Source organism: Arvicanthis niloticus, chromosome 4 (assembly GCF_011762505.2).
Source record: "Arvicanthis niloticus isolate mArvNil1 chromosome 4, mArvNil1.pat.X, whole genome shotgun sequence".
Lineage (NCBI taxonomy): Eukaryota > Metazoa > Chordata > Mammalia > Rodentia > Muridae > Arvicanthis > Arvicanthis niloticus.
This window is the reverse complement of record NC_047661.1, coordinates 14511417-14525771: the sequence shown is the minus strand read 5'-3', so window position 1 is coordinate 14525771 and position 14355 is coordinate 14511417. Positions and strand designations below refer to the sequence as shown.

General features: G+C 39.5%; 1 protein-coding gene across 4 annotated transcripts in view; it reads right to left on the bottom strand.

The window, feature by feature from the left end:
* Window positions 1–291: 291 nt before the first annotated feature.
* Tnik (TRAF2 and NCK interacting kinase) overlaps window positions 292–14355 on the bottom strand; it is a 399376-nt gene continuing 385312 nt past the window's right edge. For 2 of the 4 annotated variants that reach the window (XM_034499583.2, XM_034499581.2), the window contains 5 exons: window positions 9106–9206; window positions 6827–6976; window positions 5025–5184; window positions 4621–4760; window positions 292–2980 (listed from right to left, as the gene is read on the bottom strand). In XM_034499583.2, coding sequence (XP_034355474.1) covers window positions 2897–2980; window positions 4621–4760; window positions 5025–5184; window positions 6827–6976; window positions 9106–9206 — 635 coding nt within the window. In that variant the 3' untranslated portion in view covers window positions 292–2896. The remainder of the gene's footprint in view (window positions 2981–4620; window positions 4761–5024; window positions 5185–6826; window positions 6977–9105; window positions 9207–14355) is intronic. The other 2 variants (XM_034499582.2, XM_076932211.1) reach the window with 1 other exon arrangement.

The window sequence follows — 14355 nt, the reverse complement described above, 5'->3', positions numbered from 1 at the left end:
AGTAGATCACGTCCACCAGAAACAAACAAACAAAAGAAAAACAACCCCAAATTTGGGATCTGCATGTAGAAACACTAGGGCACCATTCTGATACATTTTGCATTGACCAAAGTCTCATGATGTCAGAGTTGAAACCTGTCATAAATGCCAGAATATTTACTTCTAAGGATAAACTGCTTCAAGGAATTTTATAAATTTACTTTAAGGAGCAGAGATTACTGGGACCCCTTTCAATTTGGTTTGCTGTATGCTCAGTGCAAACTATTTGTACAAAAATATAAAAGGCATGGCTCGATGTTTAACGTCTGTGTTTTATTTTGTTGGCACCAGAAAAAGCTCATGTAATGTTATGTCACTGTACATACTGTAAACAAGACGGCATTAATATGTTTTCTTATGATTTTCTTGTTCCAATGAATCTAGATTTTAAAAAATACATTCACAAACTACCTTATGTTCAAACACAATGATTCCCTTTTATTTCTTAACTGTACCCAAAGTCCCACAATAAAAAATCATTTAAAGCTGTGTGTTTCAGATGTATCGCTTAGAAATAAGAACGAAACAAAACAAAACATTAAAACAAAGATCAGTTTGCAACATAATTTAAAGAAGCTTCAGGTTCAAAACATCACAGCAGCAATATAAAGAGCTGGTGGCAATCACATTTGGAGACGAGACCCAAATCCATATTATTTTTGTCCACCTCAGCATCCAATTATGGTAGTTGCTAAATTCAACCCAGAGCTATGGCTGAATTTGTCCCGTGGAATTTGTTGAAGACAATGTTGTTCGGCAGCATAACTCCAGCAGTAAAAATGAGAACGGGAGGGTTTCATTGCCTTTGAGAGCTAGAGGAACCATGATGGGCACATCCAGGTGATCTCTTGAAGACCACCCTCACTACATTTCTGTGTGTTACCTGCTTCAGATAACTGCAAACAATAAATAATCACCTTTGGGGATTAACAGATTCACCTAGTCCAGAACTCAGAATATTTCTCTTTCTCATCCCCTTTGGCCAACCACCAGATTAAAGAGGTATTGTTTTCCTAACATATGTTTCGTTCTCATTAATAGTACATCAGCTGCTCATTTGTTTAGGCAAAATCAGGTGAGTCACAGTTTTTGTCTTTCTTTTTTGATCCATTTACAGTAATTGCATTCTTTAAAAACAACCCACATGAGGTTTTTGTCATTAGAGATTTTTTTTTCTCCCTCCAATTTTTAAAGAACAATTTGGTCAACTACTGTTTTGAAAATGTTCAATACAGCTGAGATTGCCGGGTGAGCTCTCTATATTTCTCCTGGAGATAACACTGCTGTGATGAACAGAGAAACAAAAACAAACAAAACGAGGTAGGTTAAAACAGGAAGCACAGCATAGATACCGTTTCGCAACACCTGGATACCATAGGCAGCCATGCTTATAGCTTTAGGGAAAATCCCAGTCAGTCACATAAAGGTTCAAATCATTCAGTAAGGGTTTCTATAAGGACACAAGTCAACCTGAACTAAATACATACACATCTCTGCACAGATGTTGTTAACAGTATGTTGGGAAGTTTGGAGGAACATAACATGATTAGAGTCTTATAATTTTGTCAAAGCCTTGCCTTTAGGTTCCCTAAAATCTGAGCTATTGGTGCTTGCTGTATCCGTAGCAGGCTTGCAAGTCTAGTCCCTTGACCCAGTAAGAACACAGGCAGCTCAGAAACATTTATTAGTAATTCTTTTCCATCACAGTTTTTATGTTGAGAAAGTGGCACCCTCGGGAGGGTTTCCAGAGCATGGTTGTCATGTAACCCCAGCTCTGGGAAAGAATGCAATCAGTCACAGTCCTAACAAAGTCCAAATGAAGGGACCTTTTAACAAGGAGGCTTTGTGCCTTGAAGAAAGAACATGTGTGTATTTACATAGACATATTAGCTCATTTCTCAGAAGCTCCTTCTGGGTGACCCACCTGTCATCCCATCTTTTGCCCTGATCTGTTGCATAATAATTGAGGGACAGTCGCATCCCAGAGTCCCTCCCCAGTCACAAGCCCACTCAGCTCAATGGCATCTCTGTTCCATTCGACACCCTCCATTCTAGAAAGGGCCATATCAAAATATGGCCTGACAGACTCACTAGAGCAGTAGTTGATTTTATTAGATTAAGGCTAACAGTTTAGCCATTTAAAATCTATTTCCCCAGAGAGGAGAAAACCAGCTATTTTGCTTCTCTTTCAAAAATTCATTAGCCAGTAGTAATTAAAAAAAAAAAAAAGACAAAACAAAACAAAATAAAAACAGCCTCTTGGGTTAGTGAAGGCAAGAGAATTCTTAAATTACTCCACTATGTGGTTATGGCCTTCAGTACAGGGAGATAGGGCCCATTTATTGCGCTGTTTCTCACTACTGGGAGTTGGAAATTTTACAACATACCGTATACTTAAAGCTAGCAGGCAGACAGAATTGTAAAAGATTAAGTTCCCAGTGAACACTTCCCCCCATTCTTACAAAGTAAAGTGGTAAAGGGGGAAAATAAGGTTAAAAACAAAAAACAAAACAAAAGAACTGAAAAACCAGCATAAACACAGCTTAATCATAAGAGCACATAATACTTGTCTCTATCCCTAACTCCGAAGGGCACAAGGTCCATCTCTGTCCACAGACAATGCAGCATCCTCGGGATTGCTCACCCAGCCATTCCCGCCACCTCTTTCTCTCCTTCTCAACCAGGCTGCAACACCAAAAAGGACTATATTGGGAGAGATGGAGGGAGAGGAAACGGAGAGAGCGGTATGTTCAACCAGGCCTTCTGATTCTGCCTCTAGACTGGCAGACGTCCACATGAGTTATGTTCTTTTACATTAGAAATAACGCCATGAAGATAAGTGCCAAGTGCTCTTCTGTTACCAGTTCATCATGGAATTTCTGTTGAGGGTCATGAAAAACACTTGGCTACTTCCTCCAGATCGCACGGATGCAAAAAATACCTGTTTGAAATTAAAAACAAGTTAGTTCAACTTCATGGGTTTCTGGCTTCCCCCTTCTCTCCTTCAACTGTTCAGCCATTTTCTCTCACATGTCCTGTCCTTGCTATATATCAGCTAAGTGTCAATGGCCAGTGTTTACAGTGTTCTATGTGTTAACACTTAGGCTCTCTGCTGTTATTGGTAGATCCCAGGCCAAAGGAGATAATGACATTAATAAGCAGAAGCACAGTCCGTTAGGTCTGAGCCAGTTCAATCATTTTATCAAAGGCCTGGGAGAAGTGAGCAGAATTTAGATTACTGCTTGCTTGAGCTGAATACCACTGCCCCAGGAAAATACTATATGGGGTTGTGCAATAGCCCAACCAGTGTCTGTGGTCTGAAGAATGAGTGTGTCACTAGTGAAAGCTTGTGCTACTTTATTTCCATGGCTTCTTAAGAAGCCTGTGGAATTGCTTGACATTTAGCTAGAGAGACAGAGGAGACTACAGCTACTCTAAGGGGCCGAGGAATAGAAATAGGGAGAAGAGTGGAGATCTGCTACAAAGGTTGCTAGTTGTGAGCTCAGGGACTAAACCAGAGGTGCCAGTCTGAGAGGATGGGTTGGAGCAGGCCTGCAGGGGTGGGTCATCAAGAACTACAGTATGGTTGTCCACACCCAGAACATCTCCTGTGTTAGGATCTAGGAACTGCAGAAGTGTTGGAGTCTCAATTGTTAAGTCTATTTTCTGACATACTCTGATAAGACCCCTGGCAACTATTTTTGTCTCCTACAGCTACTGTCTACTAGGCCACACCAGGTCAGAAGCAGTTAGCCAGGGTCAAAGAATCCAGACCCATATTACCAGGGTTGGATAAAGACCAGCCTGGCCCCTGGGATGAACATAGAAATGTAAACAGTTCAACCCATCACATTCTTCTCTGTGTGGACATGGTTACTAGGGCAAACACAGTCTCAAAGGGTGGGCTCACAAATGTAAATTAGACTCCAGTTGACTCTCCAGGGAGGGTGAGGCAGAGCATGACCACTTCAGGATACTCCTGTGAGGTGACAGATCATGCTGGACAGACATGGTCACTTGCATTGGAATGTAGCCCCCCTCCCCCGCCTGTGACACGTCAGGAAACACATGGCTGAAATGAGACAGGACATGGCAGGAGTAGAGTTTGTGACTAAGTTTCTTAGGAATGAGTGACATTGCTTAGAAGTTCATATTTCTACATGTCAGATGTTCTGCACTTAAGGGTGAATATAATATGAAAGGTAGGTCCCAACAGTGTCTCTGTGAAAGGCCTAAAAGTGAAGGCATCATGCTAACCCTCTATGAGGTGATGGATGATGAGCTAGCTGCTCTAAGTGCATAGGAGAGTCTACAATGGTTGTTAAGTCACCAGAAGGCCCTCAGGCCACAAAAGTTACCAAGAGTTACAAGACAGTTTTAGATGTTTTATGTTGGTTTGGATGCATGAGTCATAGATTCTGAATGTTACATGAATCAAACCAAGTAATGCCATTTCAAGATTGTCATTGATCACTGAACACAGATGTGACTCAAGTCAGTATAAAGGAAAAATGAAGGTTTCACAGGTACCTGGTGGTCTCTTAAAATGCAAACACTAAAGCAAAGTTGAAACGGATTTACCTTATCATTTCTTTCACATAGAAACTTTAACCTTTGAGCTCGTTTATGCATAAACACTCCATCCAAATGTCCTGTTTCCACTGACCGGATCTCAATAGCTTTCTCGCCCCAGCCCATTATCTGATTGGAATGAATGTAGGCTGTCAAAAGGAATTTCCAAAACTGCATTAAAAACATTAGATGGGCAACAACTCACAGCATTTGTTCACATCTTACTCACAAAAAAAGACAAAGGACTTGAGATTAAACAGACAGAGTGAGTCTTACAAGTGTCAGTCACAGACTTTTTTTTTTTTTTTTTTTTTTTTTTTTTTGGTGGACTCAAATTGTTGTTTCGCATTTCTTGCCCTTCGTTTCATTTGGGGGGTGTAACTGCTGAAGGAGATAAGGAATGGTTAACCTACCCACAGATGTGGGCATTTCTCCCCATTGGAGCACCACATCCTTAGTGATCCGGCCGTAGGTGTTCACATACACCCCCTCGTCCTCATAGCAGACAAGCATCTCCATTCCGTCTGTTTTAGGCAAGATGACAATAGCATGAGGAGTGATATTGCCCTGAATCTAGAAGACAAAAAGAGGCCAGGGATTACTCTGCTTCGAAACAAGACAACCAGCTCTGCATGGTGGTACACGCCTTTAATCCCAGCACTCAGGAGGCAGAGGCAGGTAGATCTCTGTGAGTTGGAGGCCAGCTTGGTCTACAAATGGAGTCCAGGACAGCCAGGGTTGTATTACACAGAGAAACCCTGTCTCAACAAACCACACAAAACAAAACAAAACAAAACACTAAGACAACCTCATGACTTTTATCTTTAAAAATTACAAATGAAATTTTGTGTCACTTTCACTGTAGAGAATGAAATCTACCTTAATTTGATCTCTGCTCTTGTCAAATGCACCAGGTAAACACAAACACAGTCACTTGATCATGAATCCGATAGATGGTTCTTAAGGACAGTGACATTGGGTATATGGAGTACCTAGTGTGCCAATCTTTGGACAATGTGTATACATCATTTCTAGTCCTTAGAAACGTTCATCATAGAAAGCTTTCTTGCCGATGAGGGAACTACATCTCAGGGTTCTATAACTTGATGAAAGCTACACAAGTATTTGGTGATAGAAGCCGTCTCTGAGAACATTTTTCTAAGACTGAAATGCCTGGGTTCCCACTAGAAAGACTGCTTCCATATACAGCGAGATTGGGTCATGCATATATAACTCAGAACATTCACCTGGGAGCTCCAATACCAGAATGATTTCATTAGGGGAAGGAAATAGAGAACTACCTTACCACTAGTCACACTGCTAAGATAAGCATAGGTTGACTGGTTCTATGAAAACGGAGGTGCTGGTTGTCAACCTCCTGGTTGACAGTGTCACATCATTCTAACATGTGGCTGACAGATAGGGCCTTGGGGGTTTAAAGACAATCAATGTTGACCCAGCTTCTCCACTATGATGTAGACATGCAAGTGAAAAGCTGCAAAATGCAGCGTGTAAAATGCATGTGTGTGAATGCATCCAAACAGCATGCATAAGCACTGGGCTTCTTTAATGTCTCAAAATGCCAATCAGTCAGGGATCAGCTTCAGAATATCCCGAGAGTTTGTTAGCCTTGGGATTATTCATGAAACATAACTTACTAGCTGTCATATGTAGACCCATGTGACATTTCCTTTAAAGGTAATGTTTTATGCAACGTGTCAGCATAGTAAACTGGGTATCATATTGTTAACAAGAAGAAGTTGAATATGTTGGGTCCTGAGCCAATTAAATGATAGTTATTTGAAGTCTCATCTTACACCTTGGAAAGCTAAGGGTTGGAGAAGTTACTCAGCATGTCTACTAATAGAAGAAAAGAGATTTTCTCCAAGAATCTAGTGTCTGACCATTGTATTTCTCTAGCACAGAATAAATAAAACTTCTTTTAAAAACTGAAATAGGAACTCAGCTAATGATATAAAATGTGTATAGGAAGCCTCCAAAAGACAAGATAATGTCTTCAAAATAATTTCATTTTTGTGCTACTTAGCTTGAGGGAGCAATAGCACTTTAAGAACATCCTGTCTATTCAGAGATACCCAAAGTTTAGCAACTTTTACAGATTAGCATGATTTCAAATAGGAATAAGCCCAACCAAATCTCTGTACATGCAGGCTGTCATGCAAGGGCCAGGAGACAGTAGATTTCTCAAACTTACATGGGATGGTATATAGATATCGTAGGAGTTTCCAGAATCCACATCAATTACATGGAAACCAGTGTGTGAGCCAAAAATGACCTTTAACCTTTGACCTTCTTCTACTGTGAGGTCAACGAGTAGAGGTTTATGCTGAAGATCTGCAAAAGACTTTAAAAAATCACCTAGTTAGTATCCACACCATTTAAAGAAGCTGTCCTATTCCTAAGAGCTTCACTTGGCCACTGTCGGAAGGAAGTAGCTTTCTTCAGTTGAAAAACTAGGAAAAGGTCACTTTCAGGTTTAGGTCTATTCAGGTCTGACTCCGGAAGGAAAGCTGCATTGCTTATTTTCTGTTCTCCAATTTCCTTTTCTCATTTTTCACAGTAAAGACAGTTTACAGTAGTCAATTTCAACAGTGTCAAAATCGTGTGTTAAAAGCTTGGGGGTCTGGATGCTGCTGCTCTTCCCTGTGTATTCCTGGTCTTTGTTCTCTAGAGCGTGTGCAGTGATTTCTATGGCCCCCCCCTCTCTCTGATGTGGTAACCAGGGTCAGCTATGGTTGCTACCTTCCCAGACAGATTGGGGGCAGTGCTGTGTTAAATCTATTGTCGATTAATGTGAGTACGCTGGTTATGGTTTTCATTCCACAATTGTCAATTTCTCTAAACTTCATACAGTATTTTGAAGGATAGGTTTGGGCAATAAGAAAAGAAAATGTGGAAGTCACATCATGCTACTCATGGATTGTAACTATTAGTCCTTGTCTCCAAAGATTTAACTGGAAAGGAAAAGAAGAGAGCTCTGGCCAAGTTTGCCACAGTTCTGTTTGATTGCACTCAGGGCCTAAGCTCTATAGCAATACAGTGTTCCTGCCTATCTACCTTTGTTATGATTCTGTACTTTTATCAGCTCCTGGGCCCTAGGAGAAGTCTCAAGAAACCACAGCTGCCATTAAACACGGCTCCCTTCCCATCTCTTACAGTCATTGTCACAGCACAGGAAGTTAATGCCTTTTGTCCTTGTCTTAGGGGACAGTTCCACCTCTGGCCTATGCCAGTCTTTCCTACTCAAGCCCTTGCCTCTGTGCTTTCTCTTCCAGGTAGGGTCTGATCTGGTGAGGGGAGCATCTTGTTGCTGTTGTCTCATGGGCTTTGTCTAGGACCCTGAGGGCAGATGTCAGGATGGGAAGGGGATCTTGATTGAAAAGCTTTTCTGGAGAGAGATTTTGGCAGCAAAGTAGCCCCAGATTAGCATTGGGAGTCAGTTTTTCGTAGCCATTATAAATATAATGTAATCAAAATATGCCTTTCAGTAAAGTGGGCTTGTGGAGGAGTGCCAGCCCATTTCTGTTGATGAGTCTGCCGTCCAGAGCACGCCCCAAATGGCCATCTGAACTAAAAGAACAAGATGGGAGTGGAGTGGTTCATTCTCTAAGAGTACTGACAAAATCCCATGGCAGATTTGGCTTTCACACAGTGCAGGTGTCATGGACGAATAAAGATCCAAAAGTCAGTTATAGTCACAAAGGTAGGGAAAGCAAGTGAAAAATACAAAGAGAAAATGAGAGAGAAAATTCACAGTAGATATGGCTAGGCTATGTGATTCTGAATACATTGGTGTGATTCAAAATAATTTTTTGATTATTTGTTTGTTTTTCTGGCAGTTGGGGCTCACTTCTTTATAGTATGGGGTCAATGGAACAAAGCACATTACCATCCCACTCTCGCCAAACCTATGAGTAGCCAACATATCTGTGATGTGTACAGACCACGGTGAGGTCAACAAACGCAAAGGCAATCAGGATCGAAATTTAGAGGAATGCGGTCTTTTCCATGAGAGACTGCCTTTGGCATTTAATTCAGAGATGGCTCTGTGCAATAGGGTAAACAAATATCCACTGAGCCTTAGAGTTTATTCCAAAATGTTAGTGATGATCTGGACCCCAGTGCCGTCACAGATCTGCCTTTTTCAGACAAAACGTCAGACAATACTTGACTTTCAGTGGCTTTACAACAGAAGTTGTTGTGTAATGTTGTGTTTGGCACTTTTCCTGGTACCCATTTCACAGTAAATTCCTCTTGAAGTCAACAGTTCGTAGACCTCCAGTGGAGGAGGACATCAGAGATTAATGAAATGAGCTGGGTGGCATTTGTAATACTTAAGTCTTTTAAGATAATAAATTTAAAAATTGCTTTTTAAACAATTTTTTTTTCTATATAATAAAACTGATATTGGCTTTTGTGGAAAACAGAACTCTGGCAAAAACTGAGAATTAAACACCCAACATCCACACTTACCTTAAATGCCATGAACTTATGATAAGGTTTAGGGGCCCACGCATATATCTCTACTGCATTCTTTAAGGCAATCACCAAGAACTTGATCCTTTCATATTTAACTAAAATAGAAAAGAAGAGTAAGATTTAGAAACCATGTCAATTTATTCAAGATTTTTTGTATTAATGACATTAATGAATGTAGGTGCCTGTCCATAGGTATTCACAGTTGAGAGTAGATTACTATTGTTTTTTAGTTTTGTTTTGCTTCGTTTTGTTTTATTTTTGCACACAAATTTAACTTGCTTTAGTGTACCTGGTTAACAGAATACTAGAAGTTTTTAGGTTTATATTAAAGGATTTTTTTTATCTAAAGATGAAACTACTTCAGTTTAGATATGGATATTCACTCTGATAAGGACCTATGCCATCTTCTTATATTAGATGCTTAGTTGAGTGTAGTTATGGCATGATGCTAGAACAATTAACAAACTTGTGGAGACATAAGCTTATTGTGTATTATTATCTGCTTATTATTCACATTTTAATCATGATTACATGAAATAATTATTTATATATCTAATGAACAATGCAATGACAGGAGCCCTGGGTTCTGACAATGGCTTATTTTTAAGGGCTTCACATACTTTGACAAATATTTTCACTGTGTATGAAAATAGAATATTATACATCTTCGCTTGGTGAAATGACTGCGTGACTAATTCAGTATTCCATCACATAAAACAGCACCCAATAAGTGCTTACCAAGGGAATAAATGACATATTTGTCATCTGAGGACTTAGTTACTGTAGACTATGTGTTTCTGGTAATGTAACGATCAGAATTTAAATGATGAGTTTGAAGGAATACAGAATTCTTTAAAGGCTTCAAGACTTTCCACGATTAAAGGAAGAGTCTAATTCTGCAAACAAATGATACATATGCCAATCATTTTTTTTGCATAAAATATCTGTACAAAAATATCCTGTATCATAAGAAAGCTAGGTAGGATAGATTTTCAGATGTTAGATGAAACACTTGGTTTCTAGTTGACTCCTTTATAATTTTTGTGGTGTGAACTCTTTCTTTCTTTCTTTTTTTTTTTTTTAAACAATGCTAGGGACTACACCCAATCCCTCATTTTAAACACTCTGACCCTGAGCTACATCCCAGCCAACATGGCTTCTTTATGAATCCATTCTCTGACCATACCTGAGGCACAGAAAAAGATTCACAAAGATTAACACATCTTCAAAAGAAAAGTTAGGTAAGTATATAAAGAACAAAAGAAGTATTTTATATGACTTTTAGATTAAGCCACTTGCTTTTCCCTTACTGCCTATTGTATTGTTTATATGCGATGGAATTTGCTCAATGCATTCAAGTTCTTTTACAATGTTATTAGCAGATATTGTCATTCTTGTCTTTTTGAAATTTCACTGGAATTTGAGCACATGGGACTAGTTATAGACATTACAAGTTACCATTACTCTCTTGGCTGGAATCCCAACAGCAGGAAGCTGTAGTTTTCTGGATAACTGAAGTAAAAAATGTTTCTGATACTTAAGATGGCCTCGAATTTCTGGTAAATATTGATCAACTATTGCTCTCAGGTTACACTTTCTTTTGTAGCTCTGTGTTATTGATCAGCATGTGCATGTCAAGGCAATGAAATGAGATAGCCTTGTTCAGAAGGACCAAATGTTTGGAAGGCTGATGGAAGACATGTAGGATAAACAGGATGAAGACATTTTAAGAACATTTTGCAGGTACATGCAAGACATAACATTCAGAAATGAACGTTAAGAAATGTTACTATCTCCTGCAATTAGTTTTATGGCTTTATAATTAGGCAGTCCTAGTTTATGTGACAAAATCTGATCACTAAAATATTTGGGCTAATAAATGCCAAATAATAATAGAAAAATATTTCTATGTAAAGGAAATTCTAACAGTTTTGTCAGAGCCATCTTTAGAAGCAATTGTTATTGTTTTCCACAGTCACACTTGTGCCCTGCTTCTTTCTGCAAACAAGCATGATTCTTCCATGAAGAAACCCAGTCTTCAAGAGAGCAGTGCACGTGAACGTGAAGCTCTCTGCTGCCTGGTGGGGATGGTGTAGGCTGTGTCTGATACTTTGCCACACAATCAAAGTAAGTTAAGAGAAAACTGCAGTTTCAGAATATGACAGGAAAGGACTGAATAGTTCTGATTCACAAACAAAAGCAGCAATGTCACGGAATTGCTATGGAAACATACTCCCCCATGTGGTCTGCTTGTGAATAGTACGGTGCCCATTCAACAGCCCCTTCCCTTGGTCAAACACTGCTTAGCTGGTCTCAGTGCCTGGCACTGTACTCTTTGCTGGAATGCAGTACAAAAAGATCAGGGCTGTGGTGATGCATTTTACAGGCACCATGTGTTTGTGAAACTTGTCTATTGCTCTCTTCTCTCTTTATGTGTCTAAATAAGTGCATATAAATAAGCCCATTGTGTTATTGAGATTAGAAAGATTCCTTTAGGGCACAAAACACAAAGGACTCATCACTTATGAGTGGAGGTGCAGTTTTCTGGCTTCTAGTTGCTTATCACTGTTTCCTAAAGTCAAGATGTCTAAGATAGTGACTTGGATGAATGCAGAGGAAAGGGCATGGAGAATATTCTAGAACAGGGCCGTCTCTAGCTGTCAAAAGATAAGACATTAGGTTTCAAGGCAGACAATACGAATAACTTGGTTCTTGTTTTCTGGGTTCTTTCATAGTACCTCCCCTGACTGCTGTTTCTGCTTTCAGTCACCATCATATAGCACCTGTGGCTGGACCAACTCTGTAAGTCACAGTTTCAAACCCGTATGTACAGCGCCTTCTTGAGACTATATAAGGGCAACCTTTGGAGCAATGTTGGAAGCCTCTCTGCCATGCCTTTGCTGTTATTTCTCAGTTAAAAAAAAAACAAGCTTATGTCTTGTGTACATCTCACGAATCCGCAGAAATTTCCTTACTCATCTCAGGTTGCAATTGACAAGTTTTATAGGCAAATATTCTCAAAAGCCACATTATCAGTCCCAGTTCCAAATATGGACAGTGTCTACTGGTCTCAGAGCATGAAAACAATCCATTTTTTAAAGCCATCTCCTCTTCTTTGCAGCTGTTGCATAGAGTTCACACATATACACTACTTCCTACCTCACGCCCTGAACGTACTCATTTCAGCTTGGGTTAGTGCATCTGAAGAGTTCAGATCATTTCTGCTCACACCCGTGGCACGTAGGACACCATGAGGAGGTTTTCTTTCTAACTCTTTCTCATTTAGTCTCACTTCCTTTCTTTCTATGTATCTAAGTAGATGTGAACTTTCTGCTAGGAAGTGTCTTTCCACATGGTCCAGCAGCCGTCATCTATGGATGCATTGTTTTCTTGTGCTGGTACACCTCTGGCACTCAGCATTATCTTGCTTGGCGGGCCTGTGGTAAAGTGGTCTCCTCACATTCCTTTGGGTACCATTCTGGGCATTTCCTTTAATTTTTTTCCAGAGTCACTAAGTATTAGTTTTTTTTTTTTTTTTTTTTTTTTTTTTTTTTTTTTTTTTTTTTTAATTTTAGTGGGACACATGCTCAGTAGGTTTCTCAGAGATGGTGCATGAACTGGAATGTTCTGGAGTTAGGGCCTGTCCATAAATGTTTTCACACTGACATAAAATTTGATAGCATAATGTTTAATTTTATATATTAATTTGGCTGGGATAAATAAAATCAAATATTTGACCAAACTTTATTCTACGTGTTTCTATGATTTCCTGATGAGAATAATATTTAAATTAGTGGTCTGGGTAAAGCAGAGTACAGTGTGCTTCAGCCAATAACTTGAAGATCTGAATAGAATAAGAAGGAAAAAACCCACTCCTGTCCCAGGGGAGGTATGAGTCTTCCTGTCTCCAAACTCAGTCTGGACTGGCACTTCTGGGGTCTTGAGTTTGTTGGGTCTGACTGGAACCCTACCATCAATTCACTGGGTCCCTAGGCTTTTGGACTTGAATTAAATCACAATTGGCTCTTCTAGGCCTCCAGGTTCCCAACTGAAACATTTTTTGGGGGGGGTATTTCTTAGTTTCCAAAGTTACGAGAATCAATTCCTGGTAATAAATCTCTGCTACAGTCTTGTCTCAGTTTACACACACATGCACACACACACACACACACACACACACACACATACATACATACATACACATATAGACACACACATACATACACACACACACACACACACACACACACACACATTGAAAATATTTTTTTATGGTAACATCTCCTATATTGTATAGATCTTGAACTTCTGGTCTTCCTACTTCTACTTCTGAAGTGCTGGGATTGCACTATCATACCCAGTGTGTCCATTGCTAGGACTGAACTCAGGATTTGTGGATACAAGCTAAGCACTCTACCTAGGGAGTGACATCCCAAGCCTCTAGCTAAAAATAAAATTTGCTTTGGAATTTTGAAGCCTTGTTGGCTCTATTTGTTTTCAACAAGTCCCAGGATACTCTATTTTACACATGTTCTTCATTGCTTATAACCTGAGAATTTTAAGAACTCTCATTTCTTCTATATAAATGCCATATTGGTACAGCTCACTGTGAGCTTTCTTTCTGAGTAATATAGTGGCTTCTCAGAATCATTGTAATCTGGTTGTCAAGGCCTTTTATCTAGAAGGTGTTCTTTATTCTTCCATCTCTATTTATTTTTTCTCTTTTACTGAAGCTCATATTTTGAACCTCTTGGGTTGATTTTTTAATTTCATTATATTTTTCTTCTCTTTTAAAAAGGATTTATTTTTACTGTAGTGTTTTGTGTATGTGTGTTTATATGTGTGTGCACACATGCACACGTGCACACATGCACGTGTGTAGGCCAGAAGAGAGAGAAGTTTTCAGCCTATATCTATATATCTATATATCTATATCTATATATCTATATATCTATATCTATATATACCCTATTATCTATAGGGAGTGGATAAAGTCCTGCATGACTATGTACTCTTCACATAGGCCTAGGCGTGTCAAAGGTCCCAGTGTTTCAGACTCATGAGAATAGCAAAGTTTTCCTCAGGTCAGGCTCGGGGAAATTGCAAAGCCTTCCTATGAACCATTTCTCGATGTTGACCGCGTGTACAGAAAATGATGACTGCTCCTTCTTCCAGGATGTTTATAGCCTGAGACTGTTCCCCTACAAAGACCTGTAGAGAAACCTGCCTCCCTGTTCGTCTGGA